The sequence below is a fragment of the Pelmatolapia mariae genome, linkage group LG5 (assembly GCF_036321145.2).
Source record: "Pelmatolapia mariae isolate MD_Pm_ZW linkage group LG5, Pm_UMD_F_2, whole genome shotgun sequence".
NCBI classification, from domain to species: domain Eukaryota; kingdom Metazoa; phylum Chordata; class Actinopteri; order Cichliformes; family Cichlidae; genus Pelmatolapia; species Pelmatolapia mariae.
In genome coordinates, this window is record NC_086231.1 from 11662113 (window position 1) to 11689993 (window position 27881).

Below are 27881 nucleotides of genomic sequence, written 5' to 3' on the forward strand. Positions count from 1 at the left end.
TGTCACAGCAGGAAGTGGACAGTGCAAAAGTTATGAAGCAAAAATTAGAATAAAATAAAATAAGAATAAATACAGTACACAACTGTACAGAATAGAATAAAATAAAATACTATATACAGTAGAATAAAATAGAATAAAATATGCAATAAGATAAAAATAGAATACAAGTGCTATATACAACTCAGTAAAAATACAACGATGCCAGAAAAGATTATTGCACATTAGTGTTATTGCACATGTGTGAATGTGTGTGTTGATCAGTTGGAGTCTTTGTTGTGCAGTCTGACAGCAGTGGGGAGGAAAGACCTGCGAAATCTCTCCGTCCCACACCGTGGGTGCCGCAGTCTCCCACTGAAGGAGCTGCTCAGTGCTGTCACAGTCTCATGCATGGGGTGGGAGATGTTGTCCAGCAGGGATGACAGCTTAGCCACCATTCTCCTGTCACTCACCACCTCCACTGGGTCCAGAGGGCATCCTAGAACAGAGCTGGCCCTTCGGATCAGCCTGTTCAGTCTCTTCCTGTCCCCAGAAGAGATGCTGCCGCCCCAGCAGACCACACCATAAAAGATGGCTGAGGCCACCACAGAGTCATAGAAGGTCTTCAGGAGTGGGCCCTCCACTCCAAACGACCTGAGTCTCCGCAGCAGGTACAGTCTGCTCTGCCCTTTCCTGTAGACGGCGTCTGAGTTATGAGTCCAGTCCAGTTTGCTGTTCAGATGAACACCAAGGTACCTGTAGCTGTCCACAGCCTCAATGTCCATACCTTGGATGTTCAGTGGTTGCAGTGGAGGATGCTTGTGCCTGCGGAAGTCTACCACCAGCTCCTTTGTTTTACTGGCATTGATCTGGAGGTAGTTCAGCTGGCACCAGTCCACAAAGTCCTGAGTCAGTCCTCTGTACTCCTTGTCGTCCCCATCAGTGATGAGGCCGACTATAGCAGAGTCATCAGAGAACTTCTGCAGGAAGCACTGGGTGGAGTTGTGGGAGAAGTCTGCAGTGTAGATGGTGAAGAGGAACGGAGCCAGAACCGTTCCCTGTGGGGCCCCCGTACTGCAGACGACCCTGTCCGACACACAGCCCTGAGTCCTCACATACTGTGGTCGGTCGGTAAGGTAGTCCAAAATCCAGGTAGTGAGGTGATGGTCCACTCCAGAGTTCTCCAGCTTGTCCTTCAGAACCGAGGGAAGAATAGTGTTGAAGGCACTGGAGAAATCAAAGAACATGATTCTCACAGTGCTCCCAGCGGTCTCCAGGTGAGCGAGGGAGCGATGTAGGAGGTGAATGACGGCATCATCCGCTCCAATGCCAGGCTGGTAGGCAAACTGAAGTGGATCCAGTGATGAGCTCACAAGGCGCCGAAGCTGAGCCAGGACCAGCCGCTCCAGGGTCTTCATCAGGTGGGATGTCAGAGCCACCGGCCTGTAGCTGTTGAGGTCCTTGGGGCGTGAAGTCTTTGGCACTGGTACAACACAGGAGGTTTTCCAGAGCTGTGGGACTCTTCCCAGCCTCAGGCTCAGGTTGAAGAGGTGCTCCATCACACCACACAGTTGGTCCGCGCAGGACCTGACAACCCTCGAGCTGATGCCATCTGGACCCGCTGCCTTCTTGGCTTTAATCCTCCTCAGTTCCCTCCTAACTTGGGTGGTTGAGAGAGACAGGCTGGAGCCTTGTGTTGATTGTGTATTGGATGCTGTTGTTGGGGGTGGGGAGGAGTGAGCAGGGTGAATAGAGGAGGTGTGAAGTGTCTGAGGTGTCAGAGGTGGAACAGCAGCAGTGGGGGTGGTTGAGTCTGCAGCCGATGTTGGAGACTGCCTCATGGCTGAATCAAATCTGTTGAAGAAATGATTCAGTTCATTTGCCCACCTCACATCCCTCCCAGGCAGAGAGTTCTGATGTTTGTGGCCTGAGATGGTTCTGAGGCCTCTCCAGACTTCACCAACGTTATTTTGCTGAAGCTGGTTCTCCATCTTCTGCCTGTAGCTGTCCTTCCCATTCCTTATCAGTCCCCTCAGCTCTCTCTGCACCCTTTTCAACTCCTCTTTGTCTTTGGATTTGAAGGCCCTCCTCTTCTGCTTGAGGACGGCTTTAATTTCTGGGGTAATCCAAGGTTTGTTGTTGGAGAAACACCGTACAGTCCTGGTAGGTACGGTGTTATCCACACAGAAATTAATATAGTCCGTAATGCATGTAGTAAGGCTGTCGATGTCCTCTCCGTGGTCGTCACAGATCACCTCCCACACAGTCGACTCAAAACAATCCTTAAGAGCCTCCTCGCTCTCCTGCGACCATCTCTGTACTGTGCGGGTGGCTGGTGGCTCCCTGCGCACTAAGGGCTCATACACAGGGACAAGGTGCACCAGGTTGTGATCAGATCTGCCCAGGGGAGGGAGAGGTGATGAACTGTATGCCTCTTCAGCATTGGCATACAGTAAGTCCAGTGTTTTATTGTCTCTGGTTGGGCAGGTCACATACTGGGTGAAGGTGGGCAGTGTGGAGTCCAGTGAGGCATGATTAAAGTCCCCTGATATTATGAGGAGGGCTCTCGGAGATTGTGTTTGCAGTTTGCTGACCACTGAGTGGAGAGTGTCACAGGCTGCATCCGCGTTGGCCGAGGGGGGGACATACGCTGTTATCGCGATAACATGCGAGAATTCCCGGGGCAGGTAGTACGGACGCATGCTAACGGCTAACAGCCGTTAAATTCAGGCAATTAAGATAGAAAAAGTCCAGATAAAATTAGATGCCTTTTATTTTACCTCGAAGAAAGAATTTGCATATATTTTATTGATTTTACAGACTGCCTCCTCTATTAATGAAGTAATGAGTGTCTAAGCTGATTACCTTAATTAATGCAAAATCTTTGTGGTCAGAAACAAAAACTGTTATGCCTGTGATCTAGAAATTAATCACAGAGCACCAAGGTGAAGGATGTCTCAGTTTCTAAAATGCATCTGGAGGCCAGAGAGGAGAGGGGGCTGCAGGAGGAGCTGTAATCCAGACTGCACAGGTGTTTTTACCTTCAGTCTGTGATACAGTTCAGATGTCATATCAAATTGACATCCAAGGCAAGGATGTCTCGTTTCGATAAACACCTGATGCCTTCACTCCTCACTTCCTCCACTTGCGTGTGTGGTGGGAGGGCTAAGATGCGAGGAGAGGAATCGAGGAGGAGGAATTTAGGAAATGAGAAAATGGACATTGGGTCAAAAATAGGAATGAAAATAAAACCAGGAACCAAAACTCAGTATCACTGTGAGACCTTAACTTATTATTCATCCTTGATTTTATACACATATTTTATAAATTTGTTGCACTGAGCTGCTTTTGTAAGTCACTGTGTGGGAAAATAGCTGGAAAAAAATTAAAGTAAAAAAAAAAACAACCTCCTGGACTTGCTTTGGGATAAATACTTTTGAGCCATCTGATTCTCATCCATCGTCACTGTTTTTGTGCTTCTTAGATGTCAGGCGTTTCAGGTCTTTATGGTGATGGACCATACACTGTCTTCGTCCCGGTAGAGGAAAACAACAACATCTCCATTGTGAGTGCAGCAGCTGCTGCTTTTTATTGTTTCGTGTGACATTAACGTCTCCAGTCTCACCTTAAATGTGTGCCACCCTACCCTAGCTGTATCACTTTAGCATGTGGCATTGATTGTTTTTGCTTTACAGTACTGACTTGTGTGTGTGTGTGTCTAGGTTAATGTTTGGAAGCAGAACGGTCATATTGAGGATTTGGTTCGTTCCCACATCGTTTCCTGTGAGATTCTGACCTCGAATGACTTCAAAACCACTGAGCGTGCTGTCTCAGTATCAGGACACACGTTGCACTTCAGCCTGATAGGGGTAACGCACATACACAGATTATTAACTCCTCAGTAGAACAGAAGTAAATGTAGCTTCATAGATATGGATTTAAATGTGTAAAACAAACATTAAGAACTATTTAATTTTTCTCAAGTCACACTTGACTTTTTCTCACTCCAACCACTTTATGCCTTATTAATCCCTGGAGCACAGCAGCTGTACTCAGCTTTATAAAGGACCAGTCACAGCATCATTTGAAAATGTAAAATTATTGAGTTAAATCCATCCATCCATCCCTTTTCTGCCACTTACAGTAGCTTGCAAAACTTTTCAGCCCCCTTGAACTTTTCCACATTTTGTCACATTACAGCCACAAATATGAATCAATTTTACTGGAATTCCACGTGAAAGACCAATACAAAGTGGTGTACACGTGAGAAGTGGAACGAAAATCATACATGATTCCAAACATTTTTTGTACAAATAAATAACTGCAAAGTGGGGTGTGCGTAATTATTCAGCCCCCTTTGGTCTGAGTGCAGTCAGTTGCCCATAGACATTGCCTGATGAGTGCTAATGACTAAATAGAGTGCACCTGTGTGTAATCTAATGTCAGTACAAATACAGCTGCTCTGTGACGGCCTCAGAGGTTGTCTAAGAGAATATTGGGAGCAACAACACCATGAAGTCCAAAGAACACACCAGACAGGTCAGGGATAAAGTTATTGAGAAATTTAAAGCAGGCTTAGGCTACAAAAAGATTTCCCAAACCTTGAACATCCCACAGAGCACTGTTCAAGCAATCATTCAGAAATGGAAGGAGTATGGCACAACTGTAAACCTACCAAGACAAGGCCGTCCACCTAAACTCACAGGCCGAACAAGGAGAGCGCTGATCAGAAATGCAGCCAAGAGGCCCATGGTGACTCTGGACGAGCTGCAGAGATCTACAGCTCAGGTGGGGGAATCTGTCCATAGGACAACTATTAGTCGTGCACTGCACAAAGTTGGCCTTTATGGAAGAGTGGCAAGAAGAAAGCCATTGTTAACAGAAAACCAAAAGAAGTCCCGTTTGCAGTTTGCCACAAGCCATGTGGGGGACACAGCAAACATGTGGAAGAAGGTGCTCTGGTCAGATGAGACCAAAATGGAACTTTTTGGCCAAAATGCAAAACGCTATGTGTGGCGGAAAACTAACACTGCACATCACTCTGAACACACCATCCCCACTGTCAAATATGGTGGTGGCAGCATCATGCTCTGGGGGTGCTTCAGCTGTCACTGAAAATGAACTAAATCTCATCTGTGAATCCAGGCAGCAGAAAGTCTGACACCAGTTTTTTGGTGTAATATTTACAAACTTTTAAAAAGTAATAAATAAATAAATATTAGAGAGAAAGCTTTCTAAATGTTGATCCATGATATGTCTCGATATGTCAGACCCTGATTACAGGGAATGCTTTGATATATATTTTTTCTTTACCTGCATTTTTACCAGGTTTTGCCAAGTGAAAGAATACATTTATTAAAAGATTTAACAGCTGTTAGAATTCCAGCTTTATCATCTATTAAAGAAAATTGGCTGAATATTGTGTCTATTGCTAAATAAAATGTACTCAAGTGAAATTACTCTCTTTCATCCACTCATATTTTTGTAAACATAAATGAAATAGCCCACACTGGCATGCATTCATATTTCCTGGTCCACTGGATGAAATTGGAGGCACTGCTCCTTATTTACTGGTTGAGCGCCACTTATGATGGCTTTTTTCATGACCCATGCACGAGCTTCACTCAGGGTAAGTTGATTAAAACTGCTATGGGAACAAAAACTCAGATTTTCCTACCACAGAGATCAGTGTTAGGCTACGTTCACACTGCAGGCGAAAGCGCATCAAATCCGATTTTTTTGCCCCTATGCGACCCGTATCCGATCTTGGTATGACAGTGTGAACGGCACAAATCCGATATTTTCAAATCCGATCTGGGTCACTTTCGTATGTGGTCCTGAATCCGATACGTATCCGATGTTTTAGAAAGCGACTGCTGTGTGAACGGTCAAGTCGCATTAAATCCGTCTTTTACGTCACTGACACAAGACAGACGCCAATTATCAGCGCCCGAGAAGCGCCCGATAGGACATCGCGAACTATTTCTTGCCATCTGGTGAAACTGTTGGGAAGACCACGTTGGAGAAATGTGGACATTTTATTTTTACTGTATTTTCTGCAGATTCTGACAGAAATCTGCAACTATCCTTTGAAGCACCGCTCCTCTAAAACAGCAAAAAGGATCATCTACATTATTATGTAAATAACAAAATAACTTAAAGCAAAAATTTGGAAACATAAAGTCCGAAGTCTTTATATTAAGGGCCATCAGTCAAACAATATTGTTTGCTCTGGGTCTAAACAGAGCGAGTTGTGTGTGACATCTTCTTTTGCGCATGCGGGCCGCTTTGAGCGTTCACACTAGAGCGCGTTTGATGTCGCATTTTATGTGTAGTGTGAACAAGCAGACAAAAAAATCGGATTTGATCAAAAAATCGGAATTGAGCATTAAGACCTGCAGTGTGAACGTAGCCTTAGGCTCCGTTTGTAAACCTGGGATTGTTTAAATAGTCAGTTTTTCTTAGAAAGATTCCTCACTGAGTGAAAAGACCTGGAATTATTAGTGTAGTGCCCCTAATAATAGTGTCTGGTCAGATTAAAAAATACTAAGGAGAGTTGCTTCAGTGCTTCCTTTATTACCACCTCCATCTTATTGATGTTTTCGATAAAAGTCCAAGAAACGTGATTAGGGAAAAACAAGGGATGGAATTTTTTGACTGGGGCCCTGGTTTCTGGAATAGGCCCGCTGATCCTGGGTTACACCATTCACGGTTAGCATCCTTAAAAACCCCTTAATTTTAAATGTTAAAGTTATAAAATATTGAGGTGAATCTAAAGCTCCCAAGAAATCAGCCCATGTTATTTTACTTTAATGAGTTATCCTTCATTTTTTTATGATTTTTCTTGAATTTAACTGGGAAGTAACTTTGGGAAGTCATCAGGAAATAAACAGTCTCTCTCCCCCTGCAGGATTCGATCTTCATCAACAACAGATCTGGGTCACTTTCGTATGTGGTCCTGAATCCGATACGTATCCGATGTTTTAGAAAGCGACTGCTGTGTGAACGGTCAAGTCGCATTAAATCCGTCTTTTACGTCACTGACACAAGACAGACGCCAATTATCAGCGCCCGAGAAGCGCCCGATAGGACATCGCGAACTATTTCTTGCCATCTGGTGAAACTGTTGGGAAGACCACGTTGGAGAAATGTGGACATTTTATTTTTACTGTATTTTCTGCAGATTCTGACAGAAATCTGCAACTATCCTTTGAAGCACCGCTCCTCTAAAACAGCAAAAAGGATCATCTACATTATTATGTAAATAACAAAATAACTTAAAGCAAAAATTTGGAAACATAAAGTCCGAAGTCTTTATATTAAGGGCCATCAGTCAAACAATATTGTTTGCTCTGGGTCTAAACAGAGCGAGTTGTGTGTGACATCTTCTTTTGCGCATGCGGGCCGCTTTGAGCGTTCACACTAGAGCGCGTTTGATGTCGCATTTTATGTGTAGTGTGAACAAGCAGACAAAAAAATCGGATTTGATCAAAAAATCGGAATTGAGCATTAAGACCTGCAGTGTGAACGTAGCCTTAGGCTCCGTTTGTAAACCTGGGATTGTTTAAATAGTCAGTTTTTCTTAGAAAGATTCCTCACTGAGTGAAAAGACCTGGAATTATTAGTGTAGTGCCCCTAATAATAGTGTCTGGTCAGATTAAAAAATACTAAGGAGAGTTGCTTCAGTGCTTCCTTTATTACCACCTCCATCTTATTGATGTTTTCGATAAAAGTCCAAGAAACGTGATTAGGGAAAAACAAGGGATGGAATTTTTTGACTGGGGCCCTGGTTTCTGGAATAGGCCCGCTGATCCTGGGTTACACCATTCACGGTTAGCATCCTTAAAAACCCCTTAATTTTAAATGTTAAAGTTATAAAATATTGAGGTGAATCTAAAGCTCCCAAGAAATCAGCCCATGTTATTTTACTTTAATGAGTTATCCTTCATTTTTTTATGATTTTTCTTGAATTTAACTGGGAAGTAACTTTGGGAAGTCATCAGGAAATAAACAGTCTCTCTCCCCCTGCAGGATTCGATCTTCATCAACAACAGGTCGAGGATCGTGAAGAGCGATTACACCACATTTAATGGAATCATTCACCACATCGACTTGATGCTGACACCTTACGCTCTGGAGGAGAAACCGCCGATTAATCCCAAAATGGTGCGTTGGTTTTGGTTACAGTTATTTAATGATTAATCTTAACTGGAAGCAGATAGTGATATCTCTCTTTCTTTCTTTGTGTTAGATGAACTTAACCACAGCAGCTTCAGTTTATGGCTACAGCAGCTTCTACCAACTCATAGAGGTAAGGGAAACAAAATCCTGCATCTACTGATTTGAGAAGGACTTCTTCAATTTCTGCAACCCTCTTTCATTAACTCCCATCTGCTTGTCTACACACCCTCTTCAGAAAAATCCTGCTGGCCATTAGGTCGTAATTTGAGCCAAATCTGAGCATTTTATTAGTTCAGAACATTTCATGTGGTTAGCTCCTTCACTTCAGAAGTCATCAGGGATCAATGTTAAAAAAAAAAAATTAGGCAAATTGAGCCAGCTCTGTGTACTTCAGCAGGCTGTAACTAAGAAAATATTAATAGTATGAAAGCATCAGTAAGGTAAAGTTGGTTATTTGAGGCTGGTGTGACTCTGGGCAATTTTTCTTGGATTGACCTCATTATTACTAACAGCTCATTCCTCTGCACTCTAAGCCTCTCTCCAAAGCACTAACGAGAAAACACTGCAGCATTAGACACACTAGGATGATAAATGCAAGACTCCACACACAACTCTTATTTGGAAAGATGGGCGATGTGATATCCTTAACTGACAGTAAACATAGACTTACCACAGTTTTAAAACACTCTGTTTAAAGTCCTGTATTCAAGGTTTTACTTCAGTAGCACTACAGTAGCTTTGTCAGGCAGATGTAGTTTAAACGCAGAAGGTTAATTGTCATGCATACACACTGAGAAGTGTGAAGCATGGTGGCATTATCCTGGGATTATTTCTCTGCCGGCCCTGGTTTGGTATATTCACCTGCAGTGACATATCAAAAGTTGTACTTTAACCTGGTTTAAGTGGTTAAAGCTTATATTTTTGATTGTAAAAATATCTCCTACCACAATTTCGTGAAAAGTTGTGTGGGTATCCTTGATTATTGTGTTGGCTTTGGTTCAGGAGGTAGAGTCTACTAATTGAAAGGTTGGTGGTTTGATCCTCGGCTTTTCTTGTCTGAAGTGTCCTTGATCACGATACTGAACCCCAAGTTACCCCGATGCTTTCAAAGTACTTAAAATTGTTTAGGCTCAGCTGGAGTAGAAAGGCGAACCTGTATCTATTCCTGTAATGTAAACTGTAATGGAGTCATAAACTCAGTTGTTTTAGGCTTAAATAGCTTGGTTGCTTGAGGGTTAATTATCATTTAACAACAAAAATCCAAAATTAAAATGTTCATATAGCTCACATGTGGAGGTAAGCTTGGTGCATTTTTTTCCAGACAGGGGACATGTGCACTGCTAAACAAAAAAAACCCCATCAAGGAAACACTTGATCAGCACAGTTTAACACAAAGTAATTTAAACCTTCAGGGGATGTCAATCTGTCCAGTTAGGAAGGCTAAACCATTGTGAATCCATTTCACCTGCTTCTTACTTTGACGAAATGAAAATGACAACAGGTGCACAAAAGCAAAACTGGAGAAAAAAATCAGTCAGGCGGGATAAGGAGAGAGCAATGGTCTGTGGCCACCACCTGCTAAGCCATTCTCTTTTTGGAGGTTGTGTTGTTGTTGCAGTGCACCTGTTGTCTGCTTCATTTGCACCAAAGCAGCTCAAATGGATTCACAGTGGTTTATGCCTGCTGACTGCACACTCTGATATCCCTGAAGTTTAACTGACTTTGTGTTAAACTGTGATGATCGAGTGTTCCGTTCTTTTTTGAGCCATGTAAGGCCAGTGTCAGCAAGTCCGACCAGGTCCATTTGATTCCACGTGATGTACAGTGGGGGAAATAATTATATGATCTCCTGCTGAATTTGTATGTTTGCTCACTTACAAAGAAATGAACAGCCTCTCATTTTTATGACAGTAAAATAAATATTTGATCCTCTACAACCCAGTCAGAACTCTGGCTGCCACAGATGGGCTGTGTAGTTGGTCACCAGGTTCGCACACATCTCAGGATGGATTTTTGCCCACTCTTCTTCACAGAAACTCTATCCATCCTTTTGGTTGCTGGTTGGCAACTTGAAGCTTCAGCCCCCTCCACAGATTAGCCACTTTAGCCAGTCTTTTGTTGCCTTGGCAGTATATTTTCGGCCATTGTCATGCTGGAAGACTGATCCATGGCCAATCTTAAGCTTGGTGTTCTTTGGTTGATACTCAGCATTTCTCTTTCTCCAGATGCAGCGGGTGGAGTTGATTCCAAAAAGCTCGATTTTGGTTTAATCTGACATCACTTTCTCTCAAGCCTTCTCTGAGTCATTTAGATGTTCAGGAACAAACTTCATACAGGTCTGTACGTGTGCCTTCTTGAGCATAGGAACTCTGCAGGTGCTGAAAGATTTCAATAAATGATGGCGTGGTGTGTTACCAGTGATGTTCTTGGTTGGCTTGGAAGAAATTCTGTGGACAGTTGTGCTTTCTACAATTAAATTTTATTTATAAAGCGCTGAATCAACAGGTGCTTCTTCAAGGTGCTTCATATTGTAAGATAAAGACCCTACGATAATACAGAGAAAACCCCAGCATCGAAAAGTCAGTGTTATTAATAAATGATCAGACAAAAGAGGATTTTCAGGGAATAAATGTTCAGTTTCTATGGCATATGTCAGAACAAGATCCGGAGTGTGATTAAAGTGGTGGGTGGGCTCATTTACATTTTGAGAGAAGCCAGTTGAGTCTAATAATAGATTGAATGCTATGTTGAGGCTGTCATTTTGAACATCTACATGGATGTTTTATTCACGCACAATGATTATTTTATCTGAACTGACCGTTAAATCAGATAAAAACAATAGATAACAACAAATAAAACTGTATTTGAGTTTTCCAGTTAGGTTTTACAAGGCTAAGAATCAGGCTTTCAAATATATTAAAACTCTGTCTTGGTCTGGGTCATAAATATAACTCATTGAGATCAGGACTATTTCTAATTCTTTAATTGACTGGTTGATTGTAATCTTTGTGCAACGTGGGCACACAGCCTGTGGTAGTAGGGGCTCAAATACCTATTTCACTCAGTGACATGCAAATCAATTTATAGCTCTTATGAAACATGTGGGGGGAATTTTTCTGGGGTTTTTTTGTGTTTTAGCAACACGAATACAATAATTACAAGTATCCAACATATAATTATGTACCAGCATGTCACAGAAAAAAACTCTTCAGCTGGGCCTATAAATCATTATTTTTACCATGGTACTAAAACCATTAACAACCCCAAATATATATTTATAAAACAGACTGGGAGAAGTCTGTACAGACCTTAGATTTACAGTAAATTAATCAAGATATAGTAAAACTCCTTCATGGACACACACACTGCTTCACCCTCTCCAGGTACATGTTTCTATGTTATAACATAATAATAAGATAAGATAATAATAACAAGCTGCTCCCGATCACAGTAACTCACGGTTGTTACTGTAGTGCACTGACGGTTATGACCAAGTCACTGCAAGTTATCTCAGTGGTGCTTGCAGCTTTTTTAAATCCATATATCTTTTTATCTTTTTATACAACAAAAAAACGCCAGCAGATTTATCTTAAAATTTTCTAATTGATGAATGTGTTTGAAATGCATTTTTGGTCATGGCCAATAACTGGGGTTAACATTACTACATGTGGGTCACTGCGTCACTTTAGCCATGATGGATTCTCGATACTTTGCGTCATAGCAAGAAAATAGGCAACTTTGAAATTAGCAAATGGAAAAATCGGTTCTTTTTTAGGCTTTTGAAATGAAAATATGCTCCTGGTTTCATATTGTGGCCCTTGAACCCCGGAGGCTGCCATTTGTGACTTCTGCTTTATCTACTGCCAGTTTTGTGCCTCATACAGTTGTTTATGACATATGAATGTTGAATTTAGAAGACATAATGTTGGTTTTGGCTTCCCTTTACTCTTGAGGATGGGAGCTCAGATATATGTGAGACTTTCAGGAACAGGGCTTTAGGCCTCCCACAATAAATGTGTCAGCCAGACGAGAGGCAGCCTTCTGAAACCGCGTATAGGCTGATGTTTTTACACAACGTTAAAATTAACAGCGGGAACTCAAATCATTTAACGATGTTTTGAATTATCTGTGCTGTGGAACCTGGAAAAGGGATCCAGCAGGGGGAAAAATACTCTCACATTCCTTTGGAAAAGTGACTGATGTTTCAAACCAGAGACTGAAATCGTTAACAGGACAGGATGCCCCTAAAAAATAAAATAACTGTCGTTAAAGAGAGTATTATACTTTACACCGTGTATGTAGACCTGAATACACTGCATTAAGTTCTGTCAGCTAATGGTGAGATATGAGATGAGTTCAATTTAAAAAGTAAATAACAAAAGGTTAATAACAAAGTAATTTTTACCCTTCAGGTTTAAAAGACTGACGGGCCAGGGTACCACGCTGCCTGACAAGTTTGTGAATACAATAACTCAAAAACGAGGCGACGTAGGAGTTTGAAATCTAGGGGTAGCACTGGCAATATGCCAGTTTATTTTTCTTTTTATAATAAACATTTCATGAATCCCAAATCAAAAGTCTAGTTAAGTTATATGATATTAACATTAAAGTTTAAAAAATGTGCAAATATTAAAATTTACATTCTTCTAAATATATTTTTCAGTAAACGTTTTAAACAACCACCTACAGTACCTTCAGGGACCACCAGGAGGCCACACTTTGGGAAAAATTATATTTATCATGAAAGTACAAAATGGCTTCCTTCTGACCTTGACTGCTGTGTTTTTCACAGTAGAAACTATGTCACAAAAGCTTGCATATAGTTAGCTTGTAAGAAAGTATTTATGTTAACAAGACTGAAATAAGGAAATAGCCACATGCAGAAGTTCAGTTCAGAGACTGCATAGATACCACTGCTTTTGTTCTTGCTGCAGCAAAGTAAAAAAAAAAAAAGAAAAAAAAGGGGAAGGCATTTTATGTTTATCCTGTGTTTAAGAGTCACATGTGAGCTGGTAACGCTCTGCAGTAGGCTCCTGCCCAGTTTAACCCAAGGCTATAAGGAGACAAAAACTAAACAGAATGACTTCACACTCAAAAACAGATAGCAGTTTGCAGATTTTTTTGTTGATAGTGGACTGTTTTATGACAAAGAGTCTTAAATATTTTCTTACATCATACTGAATTGTATTCAGATGCTTAACACCTGGATTAGCAATCTGATTCTGTAGTTTTTAGCTCATCTAGCCAAAGGACTGAGTTTATGGCATGAAAAGGCATCCATGTGTCCATTTATCCACCACAGTAACACTGTAATCTTTACCTCACAGTGTAAAGAGCCTCGAGGCAGCTGTTGTTATGATTGATGCTATATAAATAAGCCTGAACTGAACTGTAGACGACCTTCTCCGACGAGACTATTTGTCAGAATTTTGTGAAACTTGCACACAGAGATTACCTTGACCAGCACAATCTGGTCAAAGTCACAAAATATGACTTTGACCAGACTGTGCTCAAGGTCGAGTTCATATTTGTCATTTTTACGAGCACTTTTTCTGCTGCCACAAGAATCACTGGATTGTAATGTTCATAAAATTTGTGTTTTCATGCCCTCTATAAATAATTGCGGTCATGTTAGGCTTATTCGTTTAGACTCCTAAACACTCGCACACATACCAAGCACTTATCTGCACAATCTCATACACACACACACGCACATCTTCGTACACCAAGTTACTTTTTGCACAATGCTCAGTCTTTTGCACAACCCACTGTCATTGTTGCACTTTTCTGTTGCATTGTTGTGTCTGCACTGTCTTGTGTCTGTATCGTTTTGTTCTGTCTGGTGTTGCACTGCCTCCAAGACCATAGCACCATGGTCTTGGAGGAACGTTGTCTCGCTTCACTGTGTACTGGACTTGAAATTACACGATAGATTGAAACATCACTTTGCCATAAATGTTCTACGATCTTAATGTTTGTGAAAGTGGAGGGAGTGTTCTTCCCATTGATCGACTCCAAGATTAGAACCTAGAAATCGTCCTGTCACTGCTAATATTGTCAGCAATGTGCTCAATGCTATGACCTGCTGATACAATCACATATTTTCATGTTTTTGTGGTCATGGTTACTTTCTTGACGTTCTTCTTCCTTTGGCTTTGCGATCACCACAGTGATTTGCCGACATCTCACCCTATCCCTACAATCTTCCTCCGTCACACCAACCCTCTGTATGTCCTCCTTCACTCCATGAACCTTCTCTGTGGTCTTCTTGTCTTCCTGCTTGGCAGCTCCTCTTGAACATCTTTGTCCTTGAGATGAGATTCTTTTGCCATAACAGGAAAGTACATGGGTAGCGGTACCTTTAGACTATATCGCAAAAAGGTTGATTCTGTTTATCTGGACGTAGCGTTTTCAGTGGGAGAAACGTTTTGTCACTCAACCAAGTGAGTTTTACAGTCTCAGCTTACTGCAGGTTTCCTCAATCTTATAAACAGCACATTTCCATAATGACTGACACTAGCACCACTGATGAACAATGGGCTGTGAGGTCAATTTCATGGTCGTTAATATATAATAACATGAGTACCATTTTACAGAGAGTTGGAGAATGGCTGCAATCACAGTGTTCTAAGATGGTGAAAGATGTACCCTTAGGCACCCTCCTCGATTCAGAGATGGTCTTTCCCGTTTAAATGGCCTCCTTGACTCCCCGGTCAAACCAGCATTCCTCCCTGTCAAGGATACAAACATCCTCATCATTGTTAGCCAGTGGTGCCATCATTTTTCTAATCATCTGCCAATGCACTTTTAGGGTTTTTTTTTGGCCCATTGAAATTTGAGGCAATGTATGAACATGAATATTTCAAAACTTATTAAAGATAAAGGCTGCTGTTTTTATCATCATCATCATCAAGAATGAGGAGCTAAAATTTTATCAAGAACAAAGATAGACCATTGAAAATTTCAGGCTTTTATCTTTAGTAGTCGTTGAGATATTCTTGTTCAAACACTGTTTCCAATTTTAGTGTGTGAGGGGGGGGGGAGGCCTGAAGGTGGGTCGACCAAACATTTTTATAAAAGTATTTCATATTTCACAGCTATTTTTGTAAATATTCATATTTTCTACCATAACATTTTTATTGAAATCGAAGACTGTCAAGCAGAAGACTTTGTTGATTAGAGACAGAATTACTCATAATAGACCTGCGCTGTGCAGCCCAGTATCACTGTACAACAGATTACACAGCAGATATGGCTTTCATAAAGGAAAGGTTTAAGTAAAGTTCCATTTGTTCTAACATTTATCATAACATTTGTATCTAGTAAAATTAATTCCAAGTGTTTCTAAAATGTCAAGAAAAAGTTTGTGGTCAGCATAAATAAAAATCAATGTGCAAGACTCACTGTTAAGTGCTTTTATCACTTTTTGCAGACTGCAGGCCTCCTCCCTACACTCAATATGGCCGTCCACCAACCATTCACCATGTTTTGGCCCACAAACAAGGCCATGGAGTCCTTGCCACTTGAAAGGCAGCTCTGGCTCATCCACCCTTTCCACCGGGACCAGCTGGCTGCCACCTTAAAGGCTCACATCATTCGCAACTCAAAGGTAGGAGGAGAATGACTGGATGAATAATGAAGTGTTCTTTTGGATAGAGCCCATTACAAATGGCAAAAAGAGATGTGTAGGGTTATAATCCAATTCAATATTATTTATACAATGCCAAATCACAACAGCCACCTCAAGGCGCTTTATATTGTAAGGTAGACCCTACAATAATACAACAGAGAAAACCCCAAAAACCATAAGACCCCCTATGAGTACGCACTTTGGCGGTAGTGGGAAGGAAAACTCCCATTTAACTGGAAGAAACCTCCTCCAGAACCGGGAGAGGCGGCTCATCTCTGTGCTTGTCCTGCTAGCGTTCGATACTGTTGACCATAATATTCCATTAGAAAGATTAGAGCACTCTGTAGGTATTACAGTTACTGCGCTGCAGTAGTTTGAATTTTATCTGTCTAATAGACTCCAGTTTGTTCATGTAAATGGAGAGTCTTCTTCAAACGCTGAGGTTAATTATGGAGTTCCACAGGGTTCAGTGCTAGGACCAATTCTGTTTACATTATACATGCTTCCCTTAGGCAGTATCATTAGAAGGCATAGCATACATTTTCACTGCTGTGCAGATGACACACAACTTTATCTATCCATGAAGCCAGATAGCACACACCATTTAGTTAAACTGCAGAAATGTCTTAAAGACATAAAGAAAATCTCTGTAGATGTGGACGTGAACATGAGCCCTGAATTGGCTAAGCCAAGAAAATGAATGAATTGCATTAATAAAGTAATAACATTCTCTTGATCTGCTTTTAGGGTTTGTATCAAAAGATGTTTTAAGCACATATTTAATCAGAAACATTGACAATATTCAAGTGTTTCTATACCTTTTCCTTTGAAGTATTATGCCTGTGTGTGTGTGTGTGTGTGTGTGTGTGTAGGTGACAAATGTTGGACTGCCGACTAAATTTTCATCCTTCCGCACGATGCATGGATCCACCATCAAGTTCAGCTGTGACCGGAGCCTGGTGGTGAGGAAACACACACACATAAACCAAATGAGTGGCCATTACTTCTTCCACACCTGGCAGTTAATTGTTGCTATATTAACTAGTGTTGCCACATGGTGAAAGCACTGTTACCACAGGTTGGCTGATCAAACCTAGGACCTCTCCTGGGATTTGTTTCCCATAACTGAGTAAAAATGTGCCTGGGTGGTGTGGCTCAGCATCTACACATTGTTGGCTCCAGGGGGAGCGCCTTCTCCGCAACCTCATGGCGTGCAAGCGGGTCTGCTGAGGTTATCCACCTGAGGTGCTCCATGTGCCCCTGCTTGGGTCTTACCCATGACAGTGTGTGTGCTCTGTGGCCTTGGGCTTAGTCTGTGCATCGCCACTGGCCGGATGACCGTACATGCTCTGCCTCTACCCCAAAGCAAGTCCACCCCCACCGGCTTCTTACAAGGACTGACTAATGAGCGTCAGAGTTCTCATGGAGGAACTCCTGCCTAGAAAACCTTACTCTTTTCAAAACTTTGTATCTGAATGTGGAAACCTCAAAAACTCTGATATGACTCTTATTGGTGGTTTACTCAATTTGTGCGTCAATGAAGAATGCAATTGGTTGCAAGAACTAATGTGGGGGTGGCTGTAGCTGACGAGGTAGTGCAGGTCATCTACCATTTGGAAAGTTGGTCGTTTGCTCCCTTTCTGATCCAGTTTGCGCGCCAAGGTATCCTTGGGCAAAATGCATTCATTAGAGTATGAATGTGCATAAATGTTAGCTAGAAAAGGATTGAATGAATGCATGTGTGAAAGGCTGATTAAGATATGTTTTATAAAACACTTTGAGTGCTCAGATAAAATAGAAAAGTGGTATATAAGAACCAGTTACCATTTTACACAGACAGGAACATCAAAGCTTGGCCCACAGATAATTTTCATGTTTGTCATAAGTAGGTACTACAAGGGCCTAGTTACTGTGTGGTTGGCACATGTTATAAACAGACCCCTGAGTGAATTACTTTTATCAACTGATTGATCATGCAGTGATTTTACAGGTCTGTAAACACAAGATGTCTGCAAAAGTATTCACTCACCCATTCAAATAATTGAATTCAGGTGTTCTGCTCACTGTCATCAAATCAAATCAGATCAAAATTTATTTCTATAGCACATATTAGAAACAACAAAGTTGACCATAGTGGTTCACAGTCAGACAGAGTAAAAGCACGAGACAATTAAAACAACAAGAAAAAACAGGGCAGGAAACAATAGGTGACAACACAACAATAACCAACTAGTTAGAATCAAAGTAAAAAAAATAGGTTTTAAAACGCGATTTAAAAGACTGGATAGACTCTGAGGTACAAATATGAGCAGGGAGGTTATTCCAGAGTCTAGGCGCTACGGTTGCAAAGGCCCGGTCACCTCTGGACTTCAGTAGAGACCTAGGTCATGTTAGGAGCATCTGATTTGAAGATCTTAGTGCTCTATTTGGATTGTACAAATGGAGGAGTTCGGAAAGATAGCTGGGCGCTAAATTATTTAGAATTTAAAAGTAAACAAAAGAATTTTAAAATCTATACGAAATTTAACAGGGAGCCAATGTAAGTTGGCTAAAATTGGAGTGATGTGATCATAGATTCTAGTACCTGTTAAGAGACGCACAGCTGCATTTTGAACTAACTGAAGCCGGTAAAGAGAAGAGTGTTGGAGGCCCAAGTAGAGGGAGTTGTAGTAGTCCAGTCTGGATGTGATGAATGCGTGGATACGTTTTTCCTTAAAGGAAGGAACGGCTTTGCTTTGGATATCTGACGCAACTGGTAAAAGCTGTTTTTTTTACCACAGTGGAGACCTGTTTCTCTAATTTAAAAGAGCTATCCAGGAACACTGAGGTTTCTTATAGTGAGCGAGAGATGGCTAGCAAGAGGACCACAGGTGTATAAAATCAAGCACCTAGGCATGCAGGCTGCTTCTACAAACATTTGTGAATTCAGGAGCTCAGTGAATTCCAGCTTTGTACCTGATGCTGAGGCACATAGTGCACAGAAGCCCCCAACTTTCTGTAGTTAGTTGCTACAGACCTGTGAATGTGACCTTTAGTTTAGATCAGAAAATTTCAGAATGGGTTTCTATAGCCAAGCAGCTGCATTCAAGACTTACATCAATGAGTGCAATGCAAAGTGTGGATGTAGTAGTGTAAAGCACGCCACCACTGGACTCTAGAGCAGTGGAGTGACGAATTGCGTATAGCCCCAAGTTCTGGTTGACAATAAAGGGAGTAACTGAATCGCCCTTCTCCGTCTGGCGTTCCAATGACGGAGTCTGGGTTTGGCACTGCACTGTGCCAAGTGTAAAGTTTGGTGTGGGGTTGTTTTTCAGGAGTTGGGCTCAGCCCCTTTGTTCCGGTGAAAGGAACTCGTAATGCTTCAGCATACCAAAACATTTTGAACAATTTCATGCTCCCAGCTTTGTGGGAACAATTTGGGGAACGCTCCTTCTTGTTCCAAGATGACTGCACACCAGTCAACATGCAAGGGCCATAAAGACATGGATGGCAAGTTTGGTGTGGAAGAACTTGACTGGCCTCCACAGAGTCCTGACCTTATCTTGACAGAACACCTTTGGGATGAATTAAACTGGAAACTGCGAGCTAGGATTTCTTGTCCAACATCAGTGTCTGACCTCACTAATCCACTTCTGGAAGAATGGTCAAAAATTCCTATAAACACATACTCTTAAACCTTGTGGAAAGCATTCCCAGAAGAGTTGAAGTTGAAGCACAGGGTGGGCTGAGATCATATTAAACCCGAGCGAATACTTTTGGTTACATAGTGTATTGTGAATATTCACAAAACTCCTGCTGTTTGTTTTTACACCACCAACAAAATGATCATAACATCACTCTGTTGTCTCTACTGAATGGTTTCCATTTTAGTCTACTCTGTTATTGCTTAGTAGTTGTATTTTTTAAAACGTGTGTGTCTGTTTTTAGGGTTCAATAGTAATAAATGAAAATGAGGCCAAGATAGTGGACCGCTACCTGAACTTCCAGAATGGTGTGGCCTATGGCATCGACCAGCTGCTGGAACCTGCTGGCCTTGGAGCATTCTGTGACACCATCGAGAACAGAACCACTTACGTGAGTAACACTAACAATGCTACCGCTTCAACACCAGTACCGCCACTGGGGGAGTCATTTTTACTGTGTGCTCCAACAGCATTAGTAAATGCAATGATGTAAATTACTAAAGAAATTATGTTGTTTATTTTCATCTGGTTTTCAAAATTATAATCAAAAGGTTCACAAAATAAAAAAAGAAATCTGTTTATTGGGTTCGTTAGTTTTAGACTGATTAGACAAGGCTAGGTAAAGTATTTGTTTGTTACTGCAGGTAAAAAATTAAGCTAAACATAACAAATGGAAATGCTTATGTAAATGGTGAAACTTAAACTAAATTTAGAATAAATTAAGTATAATTTAGATAGTATAGCTCCAAGTTCTGGTTGAGAGTAAGTAAGCAGGTAAGCAGCTGTGGAGAGAAGACTTTGAACCGCGGGTTTGACAGGATGAGTTGCAGCAAGAAAGCCATTGCTAAGACATCAGAATAAGACAAAGAGGCTTGCCTGGGCCATGAAACACTGCCATCGGACCACTGAAGACTGAAAAAAAAAGTTTTATGGACTGATGAATCATGTTTTGAAATCTTCAGTTCATCACACAGGATCTTCGTATGCCGTCAGGAAGGCAAAAGGATGGTTCTACATCGCGTGGCATCAACTGTCAAACATCGACAAGGAAGTGTGCTTGTCTGGGGCTGTTTTTGCTGGATTCAGGGTCCATGATTTCTTTTTAAACTGAAATTGCTTATTTTACTATGCTTTCATTTCAGTGTGCAATGTGAAATTAAACTGCATAATCTTTAATAAAAAATTGGAAAAAATAGAGTGTTCTAAAATTTTTGACCAATAGTGTATGCACAGAAAAGGAAATGAGACATATAGCAGATTAGATAAAAGTTGAAATTATCCTTTAATTAAAACAGATTATCTTTGATCATAGGATTTATTTTAAAATTTAGGAAGCTAAATTGTTTATTAGCTTCTTCTTGTGTAGGGTAGGAATAGACCATACAATTGCCTCTGGCCATTAGCAACCAAGCTAACAACTAAGCTAAGCTTTGTTTCACTAAATTGTTTGGATTGAATAATGTATAATTCCCAGGATGAGCGCCAGGTGAATAAACACCTGACATGCGAAGGCTGTGTGCAGGCAGGAGTGGGGGTAAGGAGGACCCAAAGTACAGACTCCGGAGACAAACGTGAACTCAAAAAAACAGCTTTAATGCTGAACTCAAAGTAACAAACTTCAGAAATACAAAGAATAAACGCAGGCAGGCAGGCAGACAGAACACAAAGCATGAATGAGGGTAGATCGCAACAAGGACAGATGAAAACACAGGGCTTATATACACAGAGGGAGAAATCAGGGAATGAGAGACAGGAGGGAAACACAGCTGGACAAATCAGGGCTGACAGACAAAGGAAGCAAAACCAGACGCATTAACATGAGACACGGATTTTCAAAGTAAAACAGGAAACACAGACTAAACTTACAGACACAGACTCACAAGCAGCACTGCAACAGAGGGAACAGAGACGTGGGACCAGGACAGACACAGACACTGACTGGACACAAAACTTGAGAACTAAATAATCACACACCAAGAAGAACTGGGGAAAAAATAGAAATGCAAAACAGAAACCAAAACTTTCACAAAAATAAACTAAGATGAGAACACAAATAAAAGGTACAAAACTGAAACCACTGGGTCAACGACCCAGGTACCCTAACAACACCAGAAAACTACAAAGGCTCTCACATTAGCATGTGCCCTGGTGGATTAAGTAGGGCTTTAACCCTGTTATCTCATGACAAATAATCATTATCTCACTTGTCTTAAATATTTCATAAATATTTCAGGGGCGCTGTGGAAGCTGCACCTTCACCCCGTCCTGTCCCTTCAAACACTATGACACGGTAAGGTCTGCTAAAGCATGTGAGCATTAGCTGCTTATAGATAAAGACTGTGGAGATAAATATCATTTCTGTATTCTTTCAGGGAAAGACGGAGCGCTGTTTGAACTTGCACTCCAGGTATCGCTACTCATACTTGTATGATGACCTGGATCGTTTCAGCAGATATGGCTGTAGGAGAGTTTGTAGCTTTCCAGGCTGGGTACAGAAGTGCTGCAAAAACCACTTCGGGCGAGACTGTCAAGGTAAGAGGGGAAGGGATGGAGGCACTTATGTGAGGAATGGTGCTTTTGTTTGTACAGAGATGTTCTTGGTTTTTGCAGCTTGTTTAAAGACTGAGTTACAAATTCTGAAAGTCACAGGGTTTAGTGTGGATATTCAAGTTGTTGAGTTTGTGTGGTTTTTATTGAAAGCATGTTTTCTCAAAGATATTAGTCACGCTTCTGTTTGACTAGATATTACTGATGCTTACTTAGTTTAATATCCAAGTGAGAAAATTGTGGACTTAGGGTCTTTCTAAACTGCTGTGAAAAAGTATTAGTCCCCTTCCTGATTTCCTGATTTCACATTGACATGTTTCAGATCAGGAATCAGATTTTAATATTAGACAAAGATAACTCAGGTTATATTTAACTTGGGTTATCTACGTGTGACAAAAGCTAGGAAATCAGTGAGGGGGGTAAATACTTTTTCACAGCACTGCAAGCCATCTTGGTAATGCCTATGGGCAGTTATTTTGAAGAAAACGTTTTTTCAGAGGTCACAGGGACATGAAAGCTGGGTAAGGCTGGGTGTGCCACCATGTTTACCTTTGCAGAATTCTCCCACAGACTTCCGTCTCTGTCAGGTGCCACTGAGCAAAGTTAATAAAGGCTGGAAGAGAGTTTCTTTTTTTCTTTGTTTCCACGCTATGTTTTGACCCTTTTCTTCTGTCTGTTGCAGTTTGTTCAGGTGGTTTGGAGGCCCCTTGTGGCAAACATGGCGACTGCAACGACGGTATTCTCGGTACTGGAACATGTAGATGCCACACCGGATTCAAAGGGGAATCGTGCGAACTGTGTGCCGCTGGGTTCTATGGCCCTAACTGCACAGGTACAGCAGAGTTTAAGATGAAAATGCTTTTTAGTTTTTATCATCGCTCAGTGGAAGAACAAAGAGAGTGCACCTTTTGTAGATAAGGTCTACTCTCCAACAGCTCTCCAGAAGTTGCTGTTGGAGAGACCAAACAGCCACTTCATAAATGAGCCTGAGGCTGGTTCTGCCGGAGGTTTCTTCCTATTAAAAGGGAGTTTTTCCTTCCCACTGTCGCCAAAGTTCTTGCTCATAAGGGGTCATATGATTGTTGGGTTTTTCTCTTTATCTATTATTGTACAATCTACTGTGCAATATAAAGCGCCCTGAGGTGACTGTTGTTGTGATTTAAATAAAATTGAATTGAATTGAATTGAATAAATGCATGGCACAACATAGAAGAGCCACCTCCACGGGACAAGACTCAGCAGTCCATCTGCTTCTAAAGGACAAAGGTCACTCTTTCGAGGATGCCAATGTTCACATTTTGGACAGAGAGGACAGATGGTTTGAAAGAGGAGTGAAAGAAGCCATTTATGTCCACTGTGAGCGACCATCTTTGAACAGAGGCGGTGGTTTACGACACCAACTGTCTGCCATCTATAATCCAGTTTTGAGAGCCCTTCCCAGACGCCTTAACGCCCACTCACATCCTGGGCCATCTGACCTCAGGAAATCACATGATAGGGTGGGGTCAGGTTTCACAATGAGCTCACCCGAAACCCTGGCTGATTGTGACCCACACCCGTTTTCACACCTTGGCTCATGTGATTAGGTAGAGGATCATCAGGGGGTCCTTTGTCCCTCTTTGGGGGGAAACTCCCACTGGGTTTAAATCTGGGACTCTCCACCATTTGACCCTTAGAACTGAAGAAGCTTCTCGGATGAGAGGTGAAACGTCTTCAAGCAACTTAAATAAGTCCAGACGCTTTTCTTTCCAAGCTCCTTAGACTACGATGGCCTGGATGACTGAGAACCTTCACAGACATAATGAGCCAAAGTTAGCGCGATAGGCTGATTTTCATATAAATGCTCAGTTCTTAGAATGCCTTCTAGAAATAAGACCAGAAGATAATCAAAAACAATCACAAGCAACATCCATAAGTGAAGACTGACTCTGGAATGGAGGAATTCTCACTTCACAGCTTCCTCCTCCATCCTCACACCTTTTCCTCACATCTCTCCCACTTGACTGGGATGAGCTGAGGAAGGGAGGAGACATGTGAGTGCAATGAAAAGCAGACCTTGAGGCAGCAGCTCTCTACCACCTGCAGGGGGCAGTGCATAGAAATGTTGCAAAATCTCAATCATAAATTTGGTGCACGATTTTGGTATAAAAAAACCCCAAAGTGTAAAAATAAGAGGAGGGTGCGTTTCAGCCCTTTGATGTATTCACCATGGCTGCGTTGTGACTCTTTAATACGCTGTGGCGAAAAAAAGTAGCAAATCTGGCATCAGCAGACAGTCTCACCCCCATCAGCTCTCCAGCAGTCTGTCACCATGGCAACGCTCCACACTCACCATCACACAGCTGGGTGTGTTTCCAGCTCAAGACAAACCTGCCAGCTGTCTTCGCTTAGAGCCAAACCAGCAGAGCAGATTTTTTATTTTTTTTTAAAATATGGATACGGCTGCTCATCTTTGCCTGTTTGAGTTTAACAGTCTTTATTAAATCCAACTACACTCAGTGTTTCTCCACAGAGGAACACAGGTGTGTCCTTGCTTTGGAGGAGACAGCAGAGGTGTCAGTTAGAGCTGGAGTCGATTTGAAACTCTTCGTCACAGCAGGAACAAAACACGTCGCCATGGTTGCTCAATTCATCCAGAGCAGATTGAGGTCTACAAAGAGCACTCTGCAGCTTTAGTTAAAGTGAAGCTGTTGCATAACAGCTTTTATAAAAAAACTAGGAAACTTTTGATGAAAAAAACAGCATTTATGTAATATTTAATTAACTCATGATTATTAATTCTTGTGTGTTACAGCAATTAAAATATTAGTATTATTAACAATAATAATACTAATAATTATATCTGACAGATGTCTCTCAGCCTGAAAGATGATATATTGTATTAAAGATGGTGACAACATAAAGCTTTACTGTCTCTGTTCTTGTGGCAGCAGAGCTGAATCAGTCTTTTGGGGAAGATGCTCCGCTGCCTCCTAGTAAGCAGTGCAGAGGGTGGCCGGGATTATCCATAATGGATAACAGCTGGTGCAGTGACCTTCTCTTACCAGCTCTGATGTTTCTCACAGCTGACTGATAGAAAATATCCATTATGTTTCTGCACATGTTGAAGAGCCTGCTCACCCCTTCTTGTATAGAGCCTCTGTGTTGGTCTTCCAGTTTAGTCTGTTTTTCATGTGGATGCTCGGCTATTTGTACTCCTCCACCACATCGGCATCCTGTCCCAGGATAGACATGGGCCATGTAGCCATCCTTGATGGTAAATGGCCTGTATTTGTATAGCGCTTTACTTAGTCCCTATGGACCCCAAAGTGCTTTACACTACATTCAGTCATCCACCCATTCACACACTGGTGATTGCAAGCTACATTGTAGCCACAGCTGCCCTGGAGCGCACTGATAGAGGCGAGGCTGCCGGACACTGGCGCCACCGGGCCCCCTGACCACCACCAGTAGGCAACGGGTGAAGTGTCTTGCCCAAGGACACAACTACCAAGACTGTGGGAGCCGGGGCTCGAACCGGCAACCTTCCGATTACAAGACGAACTGCCAACTGTTGAGCCACGATCACCCCAAGATCGCACGATCACCATCTTTCTGTCGTATTCACATTCACAAGCAGACCATCCCACAAAATCATCCCCTAGTGCTTTGCACTCCTCCTCCTGTCCATCACTTATATAATCTAACTACTGCAGAATCATCCGAGGATTTCTGTTGGCAGCATGATCTGGAGAAGTACTGAAAGTCTAACGCAAACAATGGCTCCTATACTGCATATCACCAAATCTGACAGAGCTATGCCATTCTAACATACTGAAGACTGACTGTCAGGTAGTCAGTAATCCATGAGATGGTGGACGTGTTCACTGATATTTTCAGGAGCTTCTCTCTCAGAAGCAGCAGCTGAATCATTTCAAATGCACTTGATAAATCATAGAAAGTATCCTCACTGTGCAGCTGTTACTCTCCAGATTGGAAGTAAGTTCTCTGCAGCATGGAGATGATTGAATCATCCACTCCCAGATTTGGTTGGTGTACAAACTGCAGAGGATCAATAGATGTTTCCACCTGTGGTCTCAGGTGAGCCAAAACTGGTGTTTCCAGTACCTTCTTCACATGCGACGTGAGAACAGCTGGTCAATAGTTGTTAAGCTCTGATGGTGTCAGCTTCTCTGGTATAGAGGATGTTATCTATAACGCTGATTTGTTCTCCTCTGTCAGACTCAGGCCGCGAATGTGACTCAGGTTCACAGACAGCTCACCACCATAGATCCTTGGAGCATAAATAAAATCAAAAGCATAATATTAAAATAAGAAATATGAAAAAAAATTAGATTTATGCTAACTAAAGTATGAAGTGGACCTTATCTGCTTTTCATTTTTTTATATTTTAAAAATAATGGTGCTCATATAAAACATAATCCAGAAGTGAGCCCAAAGCTCAGGCTTCAGGCTGCTCTAAATGCTCATTTCACGGTTTTTTTCTACTCTTGGCTCTGCCTCACGTCAAAGGAAGGGGACATTACCTTGACCTTATATGGTCATCTGGTGAGCACAGAAACTCCACCATTTTTAAACCTTCTGTTTGTGAGTTAGAGCCAATCAGAAGAAAGATGGCTTAAAGTGAGAGGAGCTAAATCAACTTGTTTTAGACAGTGGATGAACTGAGGGGCTGCAACAAGGCCCGGTGTCAGTTTAACAAAAAAAAACATAGAGCTGAAAATGAACATGTAAGGTCCATTTAAACTCCATTGGGGGAGTAGTAGATAACTTTCAACTATGACACTTACAGCTGTACTGATGATTAAACAGACAAAGCCACAGGTCATCAAAACCATCAAAGTCACATAATTACAGATCATAGACAGAGCCAAAGTACAACTGCAGGAAGCCTGGACGCCTGAAATAACCTGCCTGTTCTCACATCAGTGTTGGACTAGAAAATGTGTCAAGTCTTGTTTGTCTCTCTCAGCCTGTTCCTGCAGGAACCAGGGAAGGTGCAATGATGGCATTGGAGGATCTGGACAGTGTAGCTGCAAGCCGGGCTGGGAGGGCGATCGCTGCCAGAACAAAATAGGTGAGATTTCTTCTTGAATGCACAAAGATATGAGACCCTGATCGGGTTTTTATGGTCAACAAAGCTCATGAAAAGAGCCACTGGTTGGTACTGAGGTTGTAAAAATTCTAAAACATCCTACAAATGTATGATTTTTATTTATCATTTCTTAAATAAAGCTCACAATTTTTTTTTAAACAGATGAATACCTTGGTAACCATTAAGGCATGGTTAAATTATCCCTAAACCAAGCCCGTGGTCATTTTAAACCTTAGTTATTATAAAACATCGTATTGAGCCAGACTTTCTTAATAGGACTTTTAATCAGACCGAAACATCAGCTCAATAATAATAAACTTTGAAGTGACATCAAATACTATCCAGACACTTACAATGAATCTGCCGTGCTTTCTTTTATTTTGTCATGTATACTGTTACAGTGGTGAATATTTACTTTAAATAAGGTCAGACTTGCAAATAATGAGGTGAGTGCCTGTAATACCTACTGTATGAGCAGACTTCATCTTCATGGCTTTGTACACAGATCAGGCATAACATTATGACCACTGACAGCTAAAATGAATAACACTCATTATCTCTTCATCATGGCACCTGTTAGTGGGTGGACTATATTCGGGATAAAGTGCACATTTTGTGCTCAGAGTTGATCTGTTAGACGCAGGAAAAATGGAAAAGTGTAAGGATTTGAGTGAGTTTGACAAACTGTGCTGGGTAGTCGACTGTGTCAGAGCAGCTCTTGTTGGGTGTTCCTGGTCTGCAGTGGTCAGTATCTGTCAGAGGTGATCCA

The 27881-nt window shown here is 41.6% G+C and overlaps 1 protein-coding gene across 2 annotated transcripts in view; it reads left to right on the top strand.

Annotated features, from left to right (window-relative positions):
• The window catches only part of stab1 (stabilin 1), a 157628-nt gene that overhangs the window by 69393 nt on the left and 60354 nt on the right, over nt 1-27881 (top strand). For both annotated transcript variants that reach the window (XR_010093915.1, XM_063473672.1), the window contains exons 47-57: nt 3461-3541; nt 3699-3845; nt 8008-8142; nt 8228-8287; nt 15590-15766; nt 16660-16749; nt 19715-19861; nt 21704-21760; nt 21843-22002; nt 22700-22849; nt 26990-27094. Coding sequence is in view for 1 of the 2 variants with exons in the window: in XM_063473672.1 (XP_063329742.1) it covers nt 3461-3541; nt 3699-3845; nt 8008-8142; nt 8228-8287; nt 15590-15766; nt 16660-16749; nt 19715-19861; nt 21704-21760; nt 21843-22002; nt 22700-22849; nt 26990-27094 (1309 nt within the window). In the remaining variant the exon portion in view is untranslated. The remainder of the gene's footprint in view (nt 1-3460; nt 3542-3698; nt 3846-8007; nt 8143-8227; nt 8288-15589; nt 15767-16659; nt 16750-19714; nt 19862-21703; nt 21761-21842; nt 22003-22699; nt 22850-26989; nt 27095-27881) is intronic.